Source organism: Lepidochelys olivacea (genome assembly GCF_965140295.1).
Source record: "Lepidochelys olivacea isolate rLepOli2 genome assembly, chromosome: 8".
NCBI lineage: Eukaryota > Metazoa > Chordata > Testudines > Cheloniidae > Lepidochelys > Lepidochelys olivacea.
In genome coordinates, this window is record NC_140418.1 from 14,304,245 (window position 1) to 14,327,972 (window position 23,728).

General features: G+C 38.5%; 1 protein-coding gene across 4 annotated transcripts in view; it reads right to left on the reverse strand.

The window, feature by feature from the left end:
* Positions 1-23,728, reverse strand: part of RAPGEF6 (Rap guanine nucleotide exchange factor 6) — a 226,827-nt gene that overhangs the window by 87,167 nt on the left and 115,932 nt on the right. For all 4 annotated transcript variants that reach the window (XM_084637270.1, XM_084637269.1, XM_084637268.1 and 1 more), the window contains one exon: positions 4,208-4,339. In XM_084637270.1, coding sequence (XP_084493396.1) covers positions 4,208-4,339 — 132 coding nt within the window. The remainder of the gene's footprint in view (positions 1-4,207; positions 4,340-23,728) is intronic.

Consider the following 23,728-nt stretch of genomic DNA (forward strand, 5'->3'; position numbering starts at 1 on the left):
TCCAAAACTGTTAGTCCTGAGGACTCTGGATTAGAAGCTAGGCCTGCCACCATTGTGAGATGATAGTATTTTAGGTAGGAGACACATATACAATCTATTTGTTGTTTTAAAGTCCCTTTTCTCTGTTTTAAAGGCAGCTTATTATTAATATATCATTGGTTACAGGATCCCAAAGGGAGACAACATGGGTGTCTGAAACCCAGTCAGACCTGCAAGCTAAGCAGATGTTACACACAAGGTACTACAGCCAGATCCCAGGGGAAGCATGGAAGAATCATGTGATTCCAGCCTGAGACAGTGACAGCAAAAAGCTCAAGACCTCGGGGACAGAAGTGCAGCTAGCCCTATAACTGTGACACCACACAAACAGCTTCAATTGACAAAAGACGGTTACTCACCTTTGTAACCTTCGAGATGTGTTGCTCATATCCATTCCAATTAGGTGTGCGCACGCCACTTGCATGATTGTTGGAGAATTTTTACCCTAGCAACAACCGGTGGGTCGGCTGTGGAGCCCCCTGGAGTGGCACCTTCATGGCGCTGGATATATACTCCAGCCGACCCAGCGCCTCCTCAGTTTCTTCTGGCCGGCTACTCTGACAGAGGGGAAGAAGGGCGGGTTTGGAACAGATATGAGCAACACATCTTGAAGAACAACAACTACAAAGGTGAGTAACCGTCTTTTCTTTTTCAAGTGCTTGCTCATATCGATTCCAGTTAGGTGACTCCCAAGCCTTACCTAGGCAGTGGGGTCGGAGTGAGATGTCGCTGAGTGTAGCACTACTGAACCAAACGCAGCATCGTCTCTGGACTATTGCATAGTGAGAGGCAAAAGTATGCATGGAAGACCAAGTGGCTGCTCTACAGATCTCCTGTATCGGAGGCTTGAGCCCTTGTAGAATGGGCGTTGAGGGGCTTGGCCGGGACACCAGCCAGGTTGTAGCAAGTATGGATACAGGAAGTGATCCAAGAGGAAATGAGCTGTGAGGAGACCGGGAGGCCTTTCATCCGGTCGGCCACTGCAACAAAGAGCTGGGTCGTCTTTCTGAATGGCTTTGTACGCTCAATATAGAAGGAGAGGGTCCTACGAACGTCGACGGAGTGTAGCCATTGCTCTCGCCAAGTAGCGTGCGGCTTTGGGTAGAAGACTGGGAGGAAAATGTCCTCGTTGACATGGAAAGTTGATACCACCTTGGGAAGGAAGGCAGGGTGAGGGCGTAGCTGCACCTTGTCTTTGTGGAAGACCGTGTACGGTGGTTCCGAAGTGAGAGCTCTGATCTCAGATACACACTTTGCTGAAGTGATAGCCACAAGAAAGGCTGTCTTCCAAGAGGTACAGAAGTGAGCGTGTGGGCCATTGGCTAGAACGGAGTGACCATAAGTCTGGAAAGACCAAGTTAAGATCCCACGTGGGAACCAGTTGCCGCACCTGCGGGTAGAGACGGTCCAGACCTTTAAGAAATCTACCAACCATAGGGTTGGAGAAGACCGAGCAACTATGTTCTCCTTGGTGGAAAGCCGAAATGGCCGCCAGGTGCACCCTAACAGATGATATAGCCAGACCTTGTTGTTTTAAGGACAGGAGGTAGTCTAGGATGATAGGTACCAACGCCTGCAGGGGTGGCGTGCCATTTTGAGCACACCAGCAGGAGAAATGCTTCCATTTGGCAAGGTATGTGGCTCGAGTGGAGGGTTTTCTGCTACCCAGCAGTACCTGCTGCACCGAGTGGGAGCAGAGGAGCTCCAACTGAGTTAGCCATGCAGCATCCACGCCGTGAGATGGAGTGATTGCAGGTTGGGGTGACAGAGGTGGCTGTGGTCTTGTGAGATCAGGTCTGGCCAAAGCAGGAGTGGAATTGGCGTGTCTACCAATAACTCCAGTAGCGTAGCGCACCAGTGTTGCCTGGGCTACGCCGGGACGACCAGAATCAGCCGTGCTCTGTCCCTGCGCAACTTGAGCGGGACCTAGTGGACTAACTGGAACGGAGGGAAGGCATAGAACAGTTGTCCCTTTCACGGGAGCAGGAAGGTGTCTGATAGAGAGCCCGGGGAGCACCCCTGGAGAGCAGAATGTTTGGCACTTCCAATTGCTGCGTGACCCAACTTTATATTCACAAATACACTATAACTATAACTACAGCTATACTACACTAACTATAGAACTATACATACTGCGGAAAAGAGAAAATGCTAGGGAAAGTGGAGAACAGCAAAGCCGCGCTCCACAGTTCCAACGACTGTCACGGGTGGTAAGAAGGAACTGAGGGGGGCGCTGGGTCGGCTGGGGTATCTATCCAGAGCCATGAAGGCACCACTCCAGTGGGCTCCACAGCTGATCCACCAGGTGTTGCTAGGGTAAAAATTCTCCGACGATCGTGCATGTGGTGCGCGCACACCTAATTGGAATCGATATGAGCAAGCACTCAAAGAAGAACACATGATTATTGGTCAAAATACGTACGAGTATATAGATTAATCCATAATGTAATGCTTGGAGCTTATTCACCTTCCATTCATGCCAAGCAACACTGGAACCCTTATATGCTATTACTGAAAATGACTTCATTTTGTCTAGTATGGAGCTGGTAATTTAGTCTGAATATATAATTCACATAGAATAAATATTAAGATTCACTCTTGAGGAATGTGTTTAATTTACATAAGATAATGCACCTGATGAAGTTCAGTCACATTGCAGAAGGAAAGGACAAGACTCTAAAGGTCACATAAAAGTGACCTGAAAATGAGGAAGAATGGAGAGGGAGTGCCCCTGCTGCATCATCATGATGTAGAAACAAAACATGAACATCTCCTCCGACACGAATTGCAAACACTTTTTCCTGTTTGTTTGTTTTTTAAACTGTAAATTCAGGTCCACTCATTTTCTCCCTGAAGACTATTGATCTCTGAAGAACAAGTATATTGATATCACGAGTACTGTCTAAACATGCTTTTCTTGCTTGATTCTGTTAATGTGAATTAATCCAAAAGCTTAAAAAAAGATAGAAGAAAATATCTCTTCTCTAAAGATTAAACACTCCTGCCTCTTTGATCAAGTGCCAACAAAGTTCCCAATGCACTTCCTCTGGTCCTTCAAAAAGAGTTCAAGGAAAAAACAGGAAAGACAAGATTTGACATTCCTAATATTTCTAAAGTTAGAAAAAAAACCTAGCAGCAGAAAAAAAACCTAGCAGCAGAAAAAAAACCCATCAAGCTTTTTATGGATAATGAAGATGGAAAAAATGCATCCATACAATTCTTTCCTTTTGTAGGTCGCATATAAGTCATGTGTTAAGTGGTGTTCAGGGCTGTGCATCAAGTCCTAACTATATTTCACTCTGCATCATAATTCCACTCTTGTTTTTCACACCACCACATTTTTTTTTAATTAATACAAACCTGGACTTTATTTTAGTCTTACAAAAATAAGTGAAAACACAATTGCTAATCTTATGCTGCTCTCTCTGTCACCACTTCTTATGGAGACAAGGGGGGTGAGGTAGTATTTTTTATTGGACCAACTTCTGATGGTGAGAAGCAAGCTTTCAAGCCACACAAAGCTCTTCTTCTGGTCTAGGAAAGGTACTCCTAGTGTCACAGCAAAATGCAAGGTGGAACAGATTGTTTAGCATAAGTAGTATTTTGCTGTGACGTGGAAGTACCTTTCCCAGACCCGAAGAAGTGGCTCAAAAGTTGGTCTCTCTCACCATCAGAAGTTGATCTAATAATCGATATTACTTCACCCATCTTGTCTCTCTAATATCCTGGGACTGACACAGCTACAACTACACTGAATACCACCACTTCTAACCGTCAGTTTCACCTAGCTCATTGCCAAAGGAGGTGGCGGTGAGGGAAGAAAAGCAGGTGAGATGCACAAAGAATAAGAGTGTAAAATAAAGAAAAAAATGCCAGTGTAGGCCTATTAGTTAAGATTTTTTTAAAACAAATCTGTGCCATAATATAGTAGCTTTATATAAAATTCTGCACTGACCTGAAAAATCAGACATGCACCCAACACCAAACCTACAGTACTTGCTTAAATGTATTACATGGAAGTGAAAGTGGCACAGTAAGGCCTTCATATAAACAAATTACACTAATGATGTACTATTTTACCCTGTTAAATACTAAAAAGGCAAAATGCAGAACGTTACAATACAAATGTTCCCTCCCTGCAAAAAACAAGAAACTTCTGCAATTTTACCTGGTAGATATCTGATAAGCTGCTGCTTCCAGAGTCACTGGCAATGCTACATCCAGACTGGCTGGAAGGGACATGAGTCACTTGTGGATGTGGATTGTCTGTAAGATGCATCTTGGTAAGGTCTGCTGGAAGCTGTGAACAGAAGGAAAAAATAATCTATCATGTATAAATCTAATTTGAACACAAAAGTCACGGAATAAAGCTTTTGCTAAACATTTGATTCAGCCTTCATTTCATAAGGCACATTTGGAGAAAATGTTAACTCGGATCAAGCTCACCCAAACCCTAACAGATTTTAGATTTGATATGACAGAATAGGAAGGATCCTATAAACTCAAGGTCAATCTCTTTAAAAACAAACAAACAAAGATGTACACCACACTACCACAAAAGCAGCATAAAATGACAAATGGGTTATGCTAGCAAGCTAACCAGTAAATGCTGAGAAAAACTATTACTTTCCAAGTTGCAAAGTGAGGACTGAAGGATTCCTGTTTACAAATGCATTCATTTTATTCAAGAATAATTTTATACAAAACATCTTTGCTAAGTTTTTGGTTGTTAAATATTTTTTACCTTTTTAAATTGAACTAAATATACAAGGAGTGTCATACACATTCCTGATAATTAAAATAGAAGCAGCTCTTCAAATGTAACTGTTTTTTAATGTAGGGCTCAATCTTGCAAACACCTCCCACTGAAATCAGTAGAACTACACTCAGCAGTAAGTATTTGCAGAATCTGGCCCACCTGGAGTTCAATGAAATAACTAATCTATTTTATGACACTGTAATAGCCACGGATACCAGATTTGTTTTAAAAACTCATGCTCTCTCAGCTCATTAGAGGGCCACTATGAAACTTGTGACAGGATTGGGTTTTTTAAAATCCAAGATTCCAAGTCTCGAAAAATATATATATATTAAAGTACATTTTCTATATTCTTTGTTAATTCATAAGAATTTTCCCAGTGTAATGGGAGTCCTCACATATGTCCCCCATATTGATTCTGTGGTTCCATTTTTAAAAATCTATTGAGTAAAGAGGTGCATTATAATTTGAACTGAAGCAGTCTGTAGAGACCCCCTTCTGTTGGGGACCGTAGGCACATATAATGAAAAACAATTGCTGCACATATAATGAAAAACAATCCCTGCCACAAAGAGATTACAGTCTAAGTAAGAATGAGCAACACGTTTATTACATAAAATAGAATATTTTATACAACCAATTAATTAAAGGGTGGTACAGTACAAATGTTACTGATTCAGAGTTACATTTACAAGTATTGATAAAAAACTTGTAGCATAAAGAGAAACTGGATCTTCAGCTGTTGGTTGGGTTTAAAATAATTTGATTGAAAAAGTTCATGTAACATATTTATAATGTGCCTATCATTTACTTTTTGAAATCTGAATTATAATAAAAGTAGCACTAGCGAGTTGTCCTACAAATGAGATTGGGAGAACACTCACGCAAGTCAGCATATTTTTCTGTTTCCAAATTGCTACGGGAAGCTGCAGGATCTGTGAAACCTGTATTTCCACCTGTCTGTCTTTAATACCACTTAATTTTACCATAGCTTTTAGTCAACTGGATTCATCTTGTAGGTTCTGAAACAGCCAAAACCTGCAGTGCCATGATACTACCTTTTTATTTCAAAATATCTGACTTGCTCTGGTTTCATCACATCATCATCGAAAAGGAGATATTGGTATAAAATAACTTACTTGCTTCTGTAAATCTATACCTTTCTTTTCACATACAACTGGAAACAGGAACAATTTTCTCAGTTTCAGAAAAACTGAAAAAACATTTTCAAAAGAATCCAATTATGATATTCCCGGGTGTGATCCAGACCATTGAGGGGCTGTGTCACCCTTGCTCTGCAACCTGGGGTGCCTCACAATGCTTTGATGCTGTAGCTCCCAACCTGGGCCCCTCATGGCATGCCAAACAGCGTTAAGCTCACACCCTGAGTGTCTCTTCTGTATAACTGCACCCTGCCAGCAGGCTCCAGTCACACTCTGGTTCCCCACAAGCCGTGGTTACCACTTGTAGGGTGACTCCGAGTCCTGAATTTCCCCCCAAAACCTGTGCTCTGTACTGTCCAGTCCTCTCTTGGGCAGATCAGATATTTTAGGCACACTGCCCCTCTAAGGGGATCATGTTGATCAGTTTGCTATTTTAAATGGAGTTACCCACACAATTCAGTTTAAACACAACACTGGATTAGTTTTGATTAGAGAATAAAACAAGTTTTTTTTAACTGCAAAGATTTTAAGTGAGTACAAGTATAACGCATTTAAGTCAGAAAGGATGACAAGAAAAATAAAGATAAAATGCTTCCTAGTACTAAAACTTAAACTAGACTTTGTTCAAGGTGAATTGCCTTACCACATGTTCCCAGTAACATTGTTGACCAAATTCTCAGGCCAGAATCTGCTCCCAAAATCCAAAGGCTGTTGTCATCTTAGGTAGGGACAGATAGGGAGAGACAAGTTGGGATGTTTTTGCCCTTCATTTTTACAGTTCAGTCACCCTTTGAAATGCATCTTCCTGATGGTTACCCCTAGATTAAGTTCACTGTGCAGGAATACTGCATTGCTGTAGCCCAGACAGGAGGAGATTAAGTCACGTATAGCCAGGTTATCGTCTGCCAGTATAAGTTGGAGTCTCCTTGCCAACATAAGATGGTAGGAAGCATTACTTCCAGATATTACATGAGAGCTCAGCATCAGTGAGGAAACCCGGACCATTCCTAAACTATGGACTGAATTGACCAATTGTGGGTGCATTCCTTCAAGCAATGAAATTGCACTCTAGCTATAACTTTCTAGAAATGTTTTCCTCTGTACATAACCCTTGCTCTGATTTAGCCACGAGCTGATCTCATCCTAGCACTGAGCCACCATTCTGGTGGCAGTGATACAGCTGTATGTGGTGGAGAAGGTTTGGGAAAGGCACTAAGAGTGTCACATATAAATACAAGGTGGAACAGATTGTTTAGCATACGTAGTTAACTCATATTTCAAGGGATTATTCAAGGTGAAATGCCCCGTTTATGCCCCTCCAGTCATAAGGGGGAAAGACGACGGGAGAGAGGAAAGCAGTTGGGGTAGGGGGGAGTGTTAGTGGGTTGTAGATTGTTGTAATAAGCCATAAATAGTGTCTCTATTCAGTCCATGCTATTCAGTATCTGGCAAAGTTATAGGTGAATGATTTTTCACAAAGCAAAAAAGTCCTCATCTTCAAAGGAAACCTGTACAGCACTTTCAAAAGATGAGGCTAGGAGCTTCATAATTTTGCTAGCCATTAAAAATCATGGACCGAAAAGACACACTGGATTTATGGCTTATTACAACAATCCACTAACATCCTCCCTCCAACTGCCTTTTCCCCCTTCCCCTCCCCAAATGACTGGAGGGGTGTAGCAGGCCACTTTACCTTGAACGGATCCCATATTTGTGCACAATAAGAAAAAAATAAATTGTAGGGAGTTTTAAATAATAGTGCCCACTAGCATTTCTACATTTGCACACATTTCATTAGCAGAATTATATAAATATTCCCCCCCAACCTACTGTCTAGATAAGTGCCTATCTACATATGCAAAATCCCAGATTTCTGTGTACTTATGTGATAAATGCTCTTGCAAAAGTTGACAATATATCTAATTTTAGTCAATGACGACTTGATTTTTCACAGAGTAGTACAATTTCTGATATAAAATAGCATACTATCATATGTCTGATTTCCTGAAATATCAAATTCTTAAATCTCTAAAGCTTGTATTAACTTTATTGACTTTTTCCAAGGAAATTAAAATGCAAGAAACCATGACAATGTTATATTGTGTGACAGAGTTTCGAGGCAAAAAAGTCAAAAAATTTAAAAAATGGTTCTCACAGCCACCTACTTCTGTCCTCTAACTATTAGGAAAATGTACAGTGAGTAATTACACAGTGAAATAATGCATTAACAATTGAAGTACATACAATTTTCAGTGTTATTAAGCAATTTCCCATCTAAACAAAGAAATGAAAAATATCATTTTTTCTCAGAAGGTCTGTCTTGCAGGCAAAGGCCTTCTGTTTTGGCACACAAACCTAGAAATGAAAGCAGTCTGCAAGTCTTCTCAGTGAGCATATGCTACTGAAATGTTCTGAAGGTGGCACACATGCTCTTGAGGAATGAAAAATTGGCATCATATGAAATTCTCTGGACCAACAGCTGAAGCCTGTTAATGAAGCAATGATGGAGGAGGGGAACTGGAGTACAAAACAGTTCAGAATGTGGCAGGATTAGTGAAAATAACATGTACCAAATGCTACCCATTGCCACACCAGAAATACCCACTGAAGGTGAGGACTCCAGGAAGTCCCCTAAGGACTTGGCTTTTACTGTCAATATTACATGGAAGGTGATCAGATACTATGGTGATGGGCAGCATTATAAGAACCTAAGACAGACAGAAGATAGAAGGTAAGAATCATCCACATGATATGCTGGAGCAGTGGAGGAATTCAAAGAGGGAATCAAACTGATGAACTAAGTTAAGAAAGTTCTCAGTGGCTATGTTTTGTACAGCAATGGAGAGCAGCAACATGAGTGTTTGGGGTTGGAGAGGATGAGGAGGATGTTGCAACAATGAAGGAGAGAGATAAGGATTGAGAATCTCCGGCCCCTGTACGCTAGGTAAAAGGAGCCAGAGCAGCAAAAAAGGGGCTCTAAAAGCCCAAGATCTGGCTGGGGGAGCATTCCCTATGTGCAGGAGTTGAGAAAGACTGCCACAGGCTGTCTTCTGAGGACGTCTATACGAACTCTGGCATAGAGGTGGTATCATAAGTAGGAAGGTGTGGAGCCGATAGGCAGCTGGTGAGGGCTGTCTAAGTTATACCAGCAGCCGCTCCTAGAGTAACCCATAACTGGGAGGGTGCAAAGGTGGCCTACAGCCACTCTAGACCTCAGCCACCCTCACTCCTCTAAGATGCACAGTACAGAATCTCACACAAGAACTGGATGAGGCTTTTGCTGTCTGGAAGGAGAAAAGCTAGAGATATTGTGGAGGAGGTGTCATATGGGGCTGAATGGAGAGAGAGGTCATATGTCGAGAGACAGATTTGAGAGTAGTCAGCATAAACAAGACAGCTGAAGCCTTAAGCAGACAAGCTAACATGAGAAAAGAAAAGAAAAGAAAAGAAAAGAAAAGAAAAGAAAAGAAAAGAAAAGAAAAGAAAAGAAAAGAAAAGAAAAGAAAAGAAAAGAAAAGAAAAGAAAAGAAAAGAAAAGAAAAGAAAAGAAAAGAAAAGATGCAGGAATGGAGCCCTGTGAAAATGCAATAGAAAGTGGGAGAGGAGAAGGCCCCATTAAATGAGAGACTTGTCAACTAAGAAGAGTCAAGGAAAGCATTTAAGAGCTTAACTTGATCAATACATGGGGAACTAGAGTACAATTCTGTCCTACACCCCTTCCACCTCCCAGCCCTGCCTGCGCATGCCCCCTACACCAAGGCTTGGAACAGAGTCCTCAGAGTGCAACCCTACAGCTGTCTTGAGGGGTGCCTGAGCCACAGGATCCTTCTGCAGCCAGACACTGAGCTTTTAGGAGGAGGATCACACCACTCTTGTTTAGGAGGTAGTAAATCACACCATTTAAAACAAAACAAGAACTCTTCCCTTTTACATAAGAAATTTCCCTGCTCTTCAGTTAATTTGTGCCTCTCTTATTGAATGCAAACATTTTAGTCTGATTTCCCCTGCTAAAATCACAACTGGCTTCAAAATCTCCTAAACCGGTACAAGGTAAGAGATCTATGCATCTAAATATTTTCTGTATAAGATGGAGAGCAATTTTACATTTTAATTGTATTCTCCATCTCTATGCTTGAGCAGCAAGTCTTGGATTCTCCATAAAGCCATGTTCAATACAGGAATGTTTTATATATTTTCCAGTAAGTAAAGTCAGCTATTAGTGTGTGTGTGTGTGTGTGTGTGTGTGTGTGTGTGTGTGTGTGTGTGTAATGAGCCATTCTTTCAGCAGCTTAATTGGTGAAGTCAGAAAATTCAGAAAAACAACATGCCATTACTGATGGAAACACTGCTACAGATGAAAGGTTCATTTATTTACATAAGTAGTGTAGGCTAAGCATTTCCTTTAAAAGTTCTCTATATTTTAAAAGTCAGTGAATTTAATGCTAGTGAAAGTGACTAACAGCACCAGCTACAGCTATGCAGGATACAAGCAGGTGGTATACAGGCTTCCACAATGATAATCTGCTCATTGTGCCAAGTAGTAATTAAAACCTAAGGGTTGTGATGGATTCTTCATCACTGCCAATTTTAAACCAAGATTGGATGTTTTTCTCAAAAATATGCTCTCGTTCAAACAGGAATTGTTTTGGAGAAGTTCTATGGGTAGTGCTTTGTAGGAGATTAGACTAGATGATCACAAGTGGTCCCTTCTCACCTTAGAATCTATGAACACATTGATTCTTCAGGCTTTATTTTATATAATGTATAATAGAGGTAGCTAGGCATGTATAACACATACAGAAAATCATTGCTCAGACTATATTTTTTTTCTCCATAGACATGGCTACAGCACCTGAGCATAGCAGGTGAAGATAGATACAATAATAAAAAATTAAGCTTATAGAAAGAAAAAACCGAAAACGATTCTTGCATATATAGAGCCTATGTTTACACACACACACACACACACACACACACACACACAAAACGTGGCAACATGTGACTATGCATTTGGATCTTTTAAGACACTACACCCACAAAACGAAAATGAAATCTTGTGTACTGTGATGTAAACTTGTCTTCACCCATGGGCTACAAGGAAAATGCCTACCTATCATTGGAAGAGGAATCAAAGCATGAGCAAGGTACTGAACAACACACTGTAAAATCTATAACGTGTATACTGTAATCAAGATAGATTTGGGGTACAACTGCTATACACTCTATAAAATTCAATATTCAATCCTACTATAATAGATTTTGTATTTATGGACCCAAAAACCTAACTGTGTTGTGTTAAAGCTTTTTTTGGGAACTGTTTAGGCCATTACAGATCCACACTTTATGGGAGCCATGCACATCAAACCCAGACCCTAAAAGTCCTTAGGAAATTAAATATTTCTTATAGTACCACAGACTCTAGATGACAAATATTTATGATCTGCTAAATTTTACATAAATATTTATGCAATTGTGAAGACATAAGTGCAAAAATTAGCTTCCTGAAACAGTCAGCACCAAACAAAGGCCTTGGGGGGGGGAGGGAAGAGGGGAGACAGTTTATTGTAAAAGTGCTGACAGACTTAACCATAACCTCACAAACAGAACTACCACATTGTTATGGAATAGAGTAACACAGCATTAGTGATATACAACAGAAACCAACCTACGGAACAGACTTGGTTTTGTTCAGTCTTTAGACAGCTTTTTACATGATAAATCAGATGCAATATGCTTTCCACATTATAGGAAAGTGGACATTCACGGCTCCTCCATGAAAACAACTTATTTCTATCTTATCTCAAGGTTCAGATATTTTATGGCATTGTGGCCATTTGCTCAGTATATGAAGTGAGGCTTCCATCTAAATTATTCATTTAACCATATGTGCTACTCAGCTACCACCACTAATATAAAAGCAAACATTTGTCATTAATGAAAGGAGAGAAACCATTAAAGACTAACAATATTTCTCTACTGTGAGCTTTTCAAAAATGAAATACTATTTTGGTTTCTGAATTGGACATCAGATGATTTTTACAGAAATAAAATGCAAGTTATTTATTCCAAGAATTAAAAAAAAATAATCATGCAGTGAGATTTATATAATAGAAATTATTAAAGAATATTTTCCAATGGGCCTTGATTTCTCTAAAGTAATTTTTAGAGAATTTGTTAATAAGAAGGTCAACATTTAAAAAACAAAACAAGAACCAGTTACCTACCTGTAACTGTTGTTCTTTGAGATGTGATGCAGTCATGTGTATTCCATAGGAGTGTGTGCACCCTGCCCACCACAACCAGAGAACTTTGCCAAGCAGTCACCCTACAGCCCTAGCCCCTCCTCTGGCTGTATAAGGGTGGCAAAACTCTGACCCACTAAATTCCTTCTCACCAAATGTCAGAAGTGCAGATTCAGTGCAGAGGGGATGGAGGGCAGTTCATGGAATACACATCTGCATCACATCTCGAAGAACAACAGTTAAAGGTAGAAAATTGTTTTTTCTTCTTCAAAAGAAAGCTGTCTTTTCTATGTGGGTGATTCAGACACAGTACTTGCAGAAGATGGGGCTCAGAGTCTATTTAAAGGAGGACTGCAGGACATCCTTCCCAAAATTTCCAGCTGATCTGGACGCAGCTGTAGTGGCGTAGCAGTTTGAAAATATGCACAGAGGACCAAGTGGCTGCCCTACAAGTATCCAATACAGAAATGTCATTTAGAAATGCTGCTGATGTCGCCTGAGCTCTCATGGAATGAGCTTGTCCCCTCATAAGGAGGCACAGCCTCGGCTATTTCGTATGCTTTCATGAAACAAAATGTTATCCACCAGGAGATTGTCTGTGAAGAGATAGGCTGACCCTTCATTTGGTCTGCAAATGAAACAGACGCAGTAAGGAACAGAAAAGTTTAGTTCTGTCCAGATAAAACGCTACAAATCACATGACATCCAAAGTATGGAGATGCTGCTCCATTAGGCTTGAATGTGGCTTAGGAAGAACACCGAAGATATATAACTTGGTTCAAATGAAACTGGGAAATGACCTTAGATAAAAACTTAGAGTGCAGCAGAACTTTAGAAAATTGCATGTAGGGAGGCTCCTCCATACAGAATCTCATACATCTGATGCATTTGTTGAGATTGCAGATGTTGAGGATAGGTCTCATCCCTCTCTTGGATGTGGAAATCAGGAAATATTGGGAGTAGAATCCCTGTCTCTGATGCTTCAGTGGGACCATCTCTACAGCCCAATGGCCAGTTTGAGAAGAAGCAGTGTCTCATGAAGGGGTCCCTGAAGAGAGACAAGGTAATGGGATGTGGAAGGGAGAGGAACTGTATGGCTGAGTATCCATAGATCCCATTAAGATCAACGAGAGCTGAAGGTACTGTGTACCTCTGAAAAGTAAGGCAATTAACGCCAGGCATAAGTAGGAAAAACTTCAACTCTTAGTGAAAGAAACCTCAAAATACCACTCCCCCTAAAGCTTGTAGACACTGAAGGTGTTAGGGATACACTAATGTACTTTTCCTTGTGTTACAAAAGGAAGCACAATGTAGCAGAGACATGGAAATAGACAGGGCCTGTAGCCTTTTTAAGTGTTACATACGACAAGAATAATACAGAAAATTAATTCTGCTGAAGGCTTCTAGTAAAATTAGTGAATCAGTGTGGCTTCCCTCATGTAGTTTACATTCCCAGAAACCCTCAAATGGTATTATAGCCTTATTATTGTCTGCAAAGTTGGATGCACATACTTTTGTTTTGTGTGCATTATATGCTTCTGTTTACAATAACAATCTCTTTAGAAATTTCCAGTTAACAATTTAACAAAGCAATGGCGAATTTGTGCTAAGTCTATTATAAACAAAACTTTGTCATTGATCATTAATAACTTGATCCTTTGATCCAGTGGATTCAACCTGTGGTCCGCAGACCCCTGGGGGTCCACTGACTATATCTGTGGGGTCCATGAAAGGTTGTTGTTATCATACAACAGTGGTTTCCTGGGGTCTGCAGACTATGACTAAGATTTCCAAAGGGATCTGCACCTCTATTCAAAATTTTTTAGGGGTCCACAAATGAGCAACAGCAGGGGCGGGGAGCTGCTTGCAGAGGGAGCTGAGCCACCAGAGGTGAGCGCTCCCTATGCCCTGGACCTCAACATTTTTACACATTGCCGACCCCTGTGGACATTTAATTCCCCTTTGTGCTTCTGAAAATTTCCCTTAAATCTCTAGCCTCCCTGCTGAGACCAATGACAAAGCTCCCAATTATTATGTTTTGGGATTTGTTTTTGTTAAATGCACCTGTACTCAGACTCTATAATAGCTGACAATCACTACTAACTTGGGCCATATTATAAATAAAGAGAGTCAGACTAATAGTGAGCTATCTTGTCTTCACCAATGAGGAAGTCTCAAGGCTTGTCTACACAGGGAAATTTCCGAGAATAGGTATTCTGGGATAACTCCCCTGTATGTGCGTTCTATGCTGGAATAAAAGTGATTTTATTCTGGAATAATTCCAACATGGAATAGTTATTTTGCTACAGTGATTCCAGGAAGTTTCCTAGCACAGACATAGCCTTAGAGTTTGCAATTGTAAGAAAACACCTGACCTAAATCTCAGGGGATACAGTGCTGCAGAAACACTAGGCAGCTGCTGGGGGAAGAGAGTGCCTTCCCATCACTCAACAGTGATTTCTCTGCTTGATTGGGGGGGTTATTTTGTTTTACCATTAGGTTTCCATATTTATTTTGGTTTACCCTTTTATGTTTAATACTGGAGATGCTCCTACAATGTTTTAACTTCTTTTTATACCTCTGGCATCCTCAGGGCTCCACATCATAGCTTCAGGCTACCAGGCTAGGACGACTGGATGAGATTCTGTTTGGAGCTCAGTCATGCTGTTCAAAGCTAAATGATTTCTTGTTTTTTTCAGTGCTACTTAAAGACAAATAAATAATGAAGTCATTAAGCAAACCAGCTGCACTAAGGACACAAGCAAGGAGAGACAGAAAAGAGTGATGCTATGTTTGTGTGCTTTACATGCACACACTTTTTCAATGCATTAATAAAAGCCAATGTAATGCAGACTGAGGCTCTGGAAGAAAATTCTTTGTCCTTCATGTCATCTGTTAATCCAAGGTGAGAGATCTTTAGAAGATATGTACAATACTTTTCAAGATTAAACATATTGAAAGACTGCTTAAAATTTAGGTACTGTATTAAAAAGTTTAAACTTCATTCATTTTTCAAAACTGTGTTTTTGATTTTAAAGTAACTAATTTGTACAGATAGATATAGCTATCTTTATAACTATAACTTTATAACTCATTCATAACCTATCTTTATAAGATGAATATTTTATAATCTGATTAGATCTACTGTTCTCTATATTACTAGTGAAAATATTTCACTCCTCTTCCTGACAGAGAGAGAGAGAGAGAGAGAGAGAGAGAGAGAGAGAGAGAGAGAGAGTGAGTGTGTGTGTGTGTGTGTGTATTTACATATGTGTATAGAAATATTTAGGAGTCTCAAGAAACCAGAGATACTTTTCAGAATTTAACTAATCTACCACAAAACTTACTCAAATGTGCAGTTTTTAAAATAAAATATTTATTCCTCCCTACTGAATAGAGTTTCAAATGATAAACTGCCCAGTCATTTCACCCACTGACTTTTTCTTACAATCAGCTGAAATACTTAATTTCACTAATTTCACATAAGTAATACGGAAATATCTTCATTATCAGGATTAGCAAACTCATAATCAGTTACAAAACACCCTCTTTTGTACAAACATCTTAATGACAGAACAAAACTTCCAATTGCTCATACTGCAAGCAGCATGATTTCTCAGGTCCTGGTATCTGAACAGTTGTATTTCAGTTTCAATTATCATTCCTGCACCAGCAATAAAGAATTTGATAAAATCAAATCTTTACTGAGTACTGTCACTTTCTTTTTCTTTTTTTAGCTTCAGGAACACAGTCTAGATAGAAGTATAACCACAAATATGATGGGATGATATTGCTATCCTTACAGCATGAACGACATTACAAAACTAGTTTCAGCATCTATATTTTAAAAATGTAAATGCTGCCACATTTTAATATGAATGGATAACAGTCACAGTTATAGCAGCAATACATCCTCTTGGGAAATGTACAATACCATATGGACAGGAAATAAGGAAGAGCAATCAATGACAAAAGCAGGAGTCAAGTCTTCTACCTCTTCTTTCATAAAAGCTCAAATAATGGTCATTAGTTAAAGTGATTAGTTCCTTAAATAAAAGTACTAATCTCTAGTTCTAAACCAAAACAACACACTTCAGTTTTGTATCATTAGAATGTTTGGGAAGTGAGGGATGTAGATAACGTTTTAAAATTTAACTAAACTTAACTAATGCTCATTTTGACAAATAATCTGCATAAAACATTAGTGTCTCTTCACACTTCTCAGCAAATATTTAATAGTAAATGCTAAAGTGAAGTCTCATTTTATTATTATTTCACTATTTTTATAACATGTATTATGGTGTGCTTTTGGTATCCTAAGAATCATTAAATAATTGAGATTAAACCACAATTGACATAACAAATGAACAAACTATTTTGAGATGCGGTATCCTTTCTGTATTATTTTGTTTATTCCCTAAATTTTCCTTTCAGTAATGTGAATTAGTTGGGCTCTGTTGTAGACAAATGTGCTATATTTCCCACATGGTGGGGAGATACTTGAATAAATTTCACATACATGTTGTAAATGGTATTTACCATGCATCTTAGATTGCAAAGATCTGTGCTTTGACCACCAATACTCCTCCCCTGGACTATTCACTAGAACTCTGAACAGACCACCTTTTTACTTTTCTTGATCCAACCTGTAAAAAAAGTTCCTACCCCACACTCCCAATGTGGACTTTATCTCTTTATCTTCAAAATCACACTGATCTAAGATACAAGATGGGTACTATTTGATCCTGGACCACTGAAACATTTACAGCGTGACATCTTGTGATCCATTAGGGCTACAAATGGTTTCATTCTTCTGTTAGAAAAGGGTGATTCTAAAGTTTTCCACTGAAGCATAATGTACATATTCACAGAAGGTCCTGAGACACCAGACATTAAAAATTACTATACTACACTGGGGAAAGTATTATGGGATTTTTTTAAAGAGTTTTTTAAGACTAGTCATAATTTTCTTTTCCCAGAGTTCTGTACAATTGAAATAATTCTAATGGGAGGGAGAGGATATGAAAAACAGCCCTCATATTATGATTAAGAACATTAAAATAGTCTTAATTTTCCTTTGTAAAATATGTGGGTAATAATAATTCCTAGCTCTTGGAGACAGTCTTCTTGTGTAAGCTTGTTTTAATGTCTTATTTAAAAAAGGGTAAATAGCTTTTTAAAATCTACTTTCCCATTCATGATTTACTTTGTGGTTATAGTAGGGGAAAAAAGAGTGGGCATTCAAGCTGTCAAGTATAAAGTTTATTACAAAAAGTCAAACCTAATAAAATAAGTCATCACCACCATCATAATACTAAGGTCTTACTTAAGGCTTCTCATAAGTAGCTCTCAAAGTGCCTGACAAAGGAGCATCGTTGTTCCCATTTTACAGATCGGAAAACTGAAAAACAGAGGTGACGTGACTTGCCTGAAGTTACCCAGCAGGCTAGTGGTGGAGCTCGGAATAGAACCCACGTCTTCTGAGTCCCAGATAGGTGCTCAAACCAGTGATGATGTGGTGGAGAAGAAATGTTTTATTTTAATTCATTTGATTGATGTGCATAGCTCATTTGTGTCCTCATAAGTTGTGACTAATTTATCCATTCCAAGCTGAAGCAATGAAATATCTGACATCAAAATTTCCTGTATCCTCTATATACGTGTATATGGATGTGCATAAAAGGCATATGTTTGTGAGTACATATACACTCAGAGTAAATATTTGGCTGCATAACGTGGCATAAAAGTTTTAGCCACATAAGCTTGGTATGGTCACATTACTTATGACTGATGAAGGTACATTCCAAATGACAAAGCTTAAAAGACATTCCACTAGAGATCAGGGGGTAGCCTTGTTAGTCTGTATCCACAAAAACAATGAGTCCAGTGGCACCTTAAAGACTAACAGATTTATTTGGGCATAAGCTTTCGGGGGTTAAAAAAACACTTGAAGAAGTGTTTTTTTACCCACGAAAGCTTATGTCCAAATAAATCTGTTAGTCTTTAAGGTGCCACCGGACTCATTGTTATTCCACTAGAGATGCAGTGATAGATAGGATACTCCCAGCTAGGCCATCTTTTTCTCCCCTCAAAATGTGCACTTATTGCTCCATTTACTGGCAGGAAGGCCAGAACTCCCCTGTCACCAGATCTTCCTACTATTCTCAAATCAGATTCCCTTGTCTGGCAAGTCTTCATCAAACGAGCCAAAAAGGAGGGAGAAATCTGGAGAAATAGCACTCCCATTACTTTGACCCATGTGTGAGAGTGAGAGAGACGCAAGCATGCACTTTCTTTCTAGTCTAAAAGCAACTGGAAATTTTTCCACTTGAAGATTTTACCAAGACATGAAGACAGTGAGCTGTATTAAGTCTTTTTCATTAAAAGATTAGACCACTTGCCAAGTAATTAACTTTCATATCTGAAGTAGGTGCTACTTTGTGTGTCTTCCCAAGATGTTTATTAAAGCTGTCTGCTGACAAAATGAAGCTGTCTCGAATGAGGAAGAAAATTGTTAACTTTGACATAGAGATCACTGTACAAAAATGTGTTTTAATCACTGTTTCTTTAGGAGGCTCCAAACTATGTCCACTACAGTTTCCCCAAAATACATGCAGTTAAAAAAGTCCAAATAATGTTAGCTGTAAAATGGTTGAACTAACTAAAGTTAATACAAAAGTTTAAGCTGCATCCTTAAAACATTAATTTCAAATCAATACAATTGGAAGTTTAAAAAAGCATTATGCTTAAAAACAAGCAAAGGCCCATTAAAATTGTTCATCTTAAAGATTTGTATAATTCAAATATAGTAATTTACCCAACTACACAAAAGAGAAATTTAATTAACGTACTGGAGAAAGGTAGAATACTAATATTCTATATATAGCACACAAGGTACTACTGTATTACAGAAATTATAACAAATGCATTAGTGGAAGTTATTTTCAACCAGGAAATTCTGGACATGGGGGAGGAGGGTGAGAGGAGGGTGTCTATAACACACCAGCTGCCAAATTATACGAAATGTCCAGTTCTATTTGCAATCAACAAGCTTTAGCATCCTGCACAAGTTGAAAAGGAAGCACATGCTTTTAAAATTAAGCATTAGAAGTACCTCTTATCTATGACATGGAAAGATGAATCTGTGTGAGGGCTTATGGGGAAAGGATGCATTTCTTTGGAAAACAAAGCCATAGGACTTCAATTGAAATCCATACTCAAATCTAATTTCAGATTTTCCAAACCTACAGGAATCTTAGCCCCATTTTGTGAAAAGATGGCATTAATTAATGCTAACAAAAATTATGTTCCTAAATCCCCAAGCATTAAAACATCAAAATGAGATAATATTCTTCATTGTGCAAAGTACAACAGTGGTACCGTGACTGCGGGTTGACAAGATGCACGGATGTTACACACAAGATTATCAAAACACTAAGGTTATTCAATTGTTTGTGTGGATAACACACAGCAGAGGTAAACAAAGTCTCACTGAATGCCCTTTTATCCAGAGTAATTTTTCTTCTTGTTACTCTGCTAAATACTTACTATCACCACCACCACCATCACCACTTAACATTAACATAATGCCTTTCATCCAACAATTTCAAAGCTCTTTACAACTAGTAAGCCGCACAACAGCTCGGTTCAAATGACTGGAGGTTAACGTCCAACATTTCCATATGTTTAATATTCAGGTTTTGAATACCCAGATTGAGACACTTGACTTTCAAAGGTGCTGACATATCAAAGTCAATGCAAAAAGTCACACAGCTAACATTTACATAGCTCTTTGAAAAAAAGTTTTCCCCTACCGTCTTCACTTTCTAATCTAGTTAATCTAATAATCAAACTACTAATAATGTTGTGATTATGTTCAATAAATGCTACTTTGGGCCACAAACCACAGAAGGAGCCATTTGCCAGTAAGCCTGATGCCCTTGATTCTGCGATTAATTAAATCAGAGACTTTACAATATAGTACCAGAACCCTCCCAAATTAACACATAGAGGAATAATTGCTAGGTACAAAAGTGGAGTGAATCTACCTTGCTGGCTGGCAGCAATGCAGACAGCATTTACTGTCAGTAGTGAAGTCACTTGTAGGTACGTTTGCCCCTACAGCAGCAGGTAGAGTACAGACATTACACTCCCAGCTAACACAATATAAATAGCAGAATGGATGATGAGGCCCAGCTTAGGCAAGTTATCATGAATTTCATAAGAGACAGAGAGCATCCACATAATTCACAAAAGGTAATGGACAGAAGTTGCCATCTAGGAGGTCTGGTTTTTTCAGATTTATGTTTCTATTTCTTTTCAGGGATAGAAAATAGAAACATTTGCCTTGGAGAAGAGATCTGTCCTCTTCTTATGTCACAACAGAAAGGGATAAAACATTCCCCCTCTGAATTACTTCAAAGATCACTGCTATCTTTGTTACAAAATATTAAAAGTTTAATTAGGTCATGAAGGCATATCGGACTGCTGAACAGGAAAGATCACTGGAATGAACTAAATCAGAACAATCAAATCCCTTTTCAGTTTAACTACTGGTTCCCATATGTCAGCTATGGTCACTGTATCCTTTCAACTTTTTGACTCATGCGTTATTTTCTTTGAGACCCTTATTTAGAAACCTTTATTGTATATTTACTAGTTTGAATTAAATAGTACAGTCTGAATTTCTTATTTTGAAACTGGTATCCCATGGTCTGAAACTCAGGGCCAGTCAAAAAGCCTTGCTGTGCAACTTTGCTCTCTTATAACAAATTTGAGCATAGATTTCCAATACCTTAGTTAATTCCTATAAAAATCTGCATTTCCCCAGAACAAGTCTTCAGTCAAAAAATTGTTTCTTTTAGTATCTGACCACACAAGAATTTCATTTCCAATATTGGCACTAAATTCTAGATACTTCCAAACATCAACTTTATTTATCACCCTTAATTATGTTTCTTGGATTATGTCCAGAAGAGATTCCAATGCAACATGGACAATAAACTGCATAAGTTAGTATGCATCTAGAACGAGAGCAGAATTGCTATCACAATCAATAACTGTAGATTTTAAATGCCGCATGATCAAAAGCTCAGCCTTCTTAAAGGCCCTGTTATATACAAAAGAATTTTCCAATATATGTTATCCAACAGCCTGGATGTGTAACTTTCAAGAATCACCCTGATTAATTATGGCTGACACAGCAGAATTATTGATGTTTCAGTAGTTGGACTGATATTTCAGACTAAGTGTTTATGTAATTTCTCTGTGCAGCCTCTCTTTCCTCACCAATATTTCCATGCTCCTTGCTCCTTTTTACCTGTACCTTCAGCGAACTCTGTATGCTGGTGATTTAGTTGCTAGTTATTTTCATGGTACAATTAAATCCCTATTATTCCAATTTGTAACTTCAATTTATCCATTTTCACATGTAATGTGTAACAAGATATTTAGTTTTACTTTAATTCTATTTTTAGCACACCATCTCCTACAAGGCTCACCCTGGTCTATGCTTCCATAGCTTAAGATCTAAACCATCACTCTAAAATTTTATCCTTCCCAATCACCAGTTTGAAACACAAACAGCATTAGGTTTGTTTTCATATGATGTAGATGCAGTTATGGCAAATAACCTCTCCTCAACTGCTCCTCTCCTGAGTTCCCTCATGCCCTAGCCACTTTGTTCCCAATACACTGATTCCCTTTTTTCTAAATATCCAAAAGATTTTTGCTGGCACTAGTAAGCGATGCATTCTTTCTTCTCCTTTATCCTGCTGATGAATATATCACTTCTACCAGCTACTTATAAGAATCCATAAAACATAATTTTACAGTTCTCAGAAAGGTGCCTGTATTTCTTTGCTGCCTCTATGCCAGAGCTTCACATAAATTAATTCTGGTTCATGTTTCTCAAGCGTGGAACCACAACACTTCTTCCTGATCACTCTCCAAGAAAATCCTTGAGATAGCTGATTAATCTTTCATCATTGAAATAGCAACTCTTAAAACTGTGATTGGAGTTTGGTTAGTGGGAAAGGGGAAAGAAAGATGGCTACTTTTACACACCAGGAGGACATTTGGTACGTATGTTTGTCCATATACAGCATGAACATGAAGCATGAACCTAGCCACATTTCCTACACACATCGGTCATCAGTTAGCTATATATATATATACAAACTATCAGAAAGAACATTGAATTTGTGCTCAAGGAACACAGGTCCTCAAACACTTTAAATAAAAGGAGACTTTTTGAAGTTAAGCAATAGCACATATATGCTCTCATTTTCTATTTTCTAAAAGTCGGACCATTCTAAATTAAAGCCTTGAGAAAATCTAACACCCATCAGCTGATGGCAGTGACACAGATGAACTCAAGTCAGTACATCATCTTAGCTTACTACAGAGTCAAGTATATGTCACCTTGAGCAGCCCCAGAAACAGCATAAAATTTTATAAAAGCCAATAGTTTGACACACAGAAACAATGTCTATGAAATTATATACATTTTACATAGTTTTTAAATTTAAAAACTTCAATAAATGCTATTAGAAAACATATCTCTGTGTTCAGAAACTTCTGTTTGTTTAGTGTCACTGACTGTACTCCATTCCCATTCATCAAACTGTTATTACTATTAGACATATGTATGCAATATAGCTAAGGGCCATATCAATATTTTTCATCACCAAATCTTCATTTTCAGAGATTTCAAATTTATCCATGGAATCTGCACTGGAATGACTCTTGAGTTACAAAAATTCATTTGACTCTTTTCAGTGTAAAAATATAGGAAACTGACATAAAAGACATCAAAATAACATTAAAAGATTGTTTTAAACCCAAGAAACCCAAGATCTTGAGTCTTAAATCTGTCCTTTGTGGCTTATATAGTGTGTAAGACAATACTTTTAAGGAAGCTTCAAAAATGCATTATAGTTGCTTAGATACAATAGGGTTAGTGAAGGACATTGTTTCAAATTAGATTCTGATGTTGGCTTAAACCAGACAGGTAATGTAATTTTAACTTAGTTTTTTTATGTCTAAATTATAGATTATTTCACTGCGGTGCTTTAAATCATGACAATGCTAAGAATGTTCACACACACACACACACACCCTACCTTCAACATCAAAAAAATTTGAATGACTAAATCTTTTAGTTCAATGTGAGAAAACTGCCAGTAATTATCAATGAAAGCTCCATAATACTGAGAGCTCCCATGAAAATGTGTGTTATGCTTTTTATACTGAAAGAATTGTCAGCTAATATGAGTTAACAGTCCTCTGATCCACTTATAACGATATGCAGAACAAAATCCTAATTTGTCATAAGATGGCAAGTGGAGCATGCAGGGAAACTCAGTGGATTCTCCAGAGGTCCAACTTTACTGGCCTCATTTGCCACGAAAAAATAAATATATCATATGATGAAAAAGATGCATTTGTCTAAATACATTATAGTAAAATACAAGCTTATCGGCAAATAATATTAAAACTATTTATGGGTTTTACAGCAAATCTGT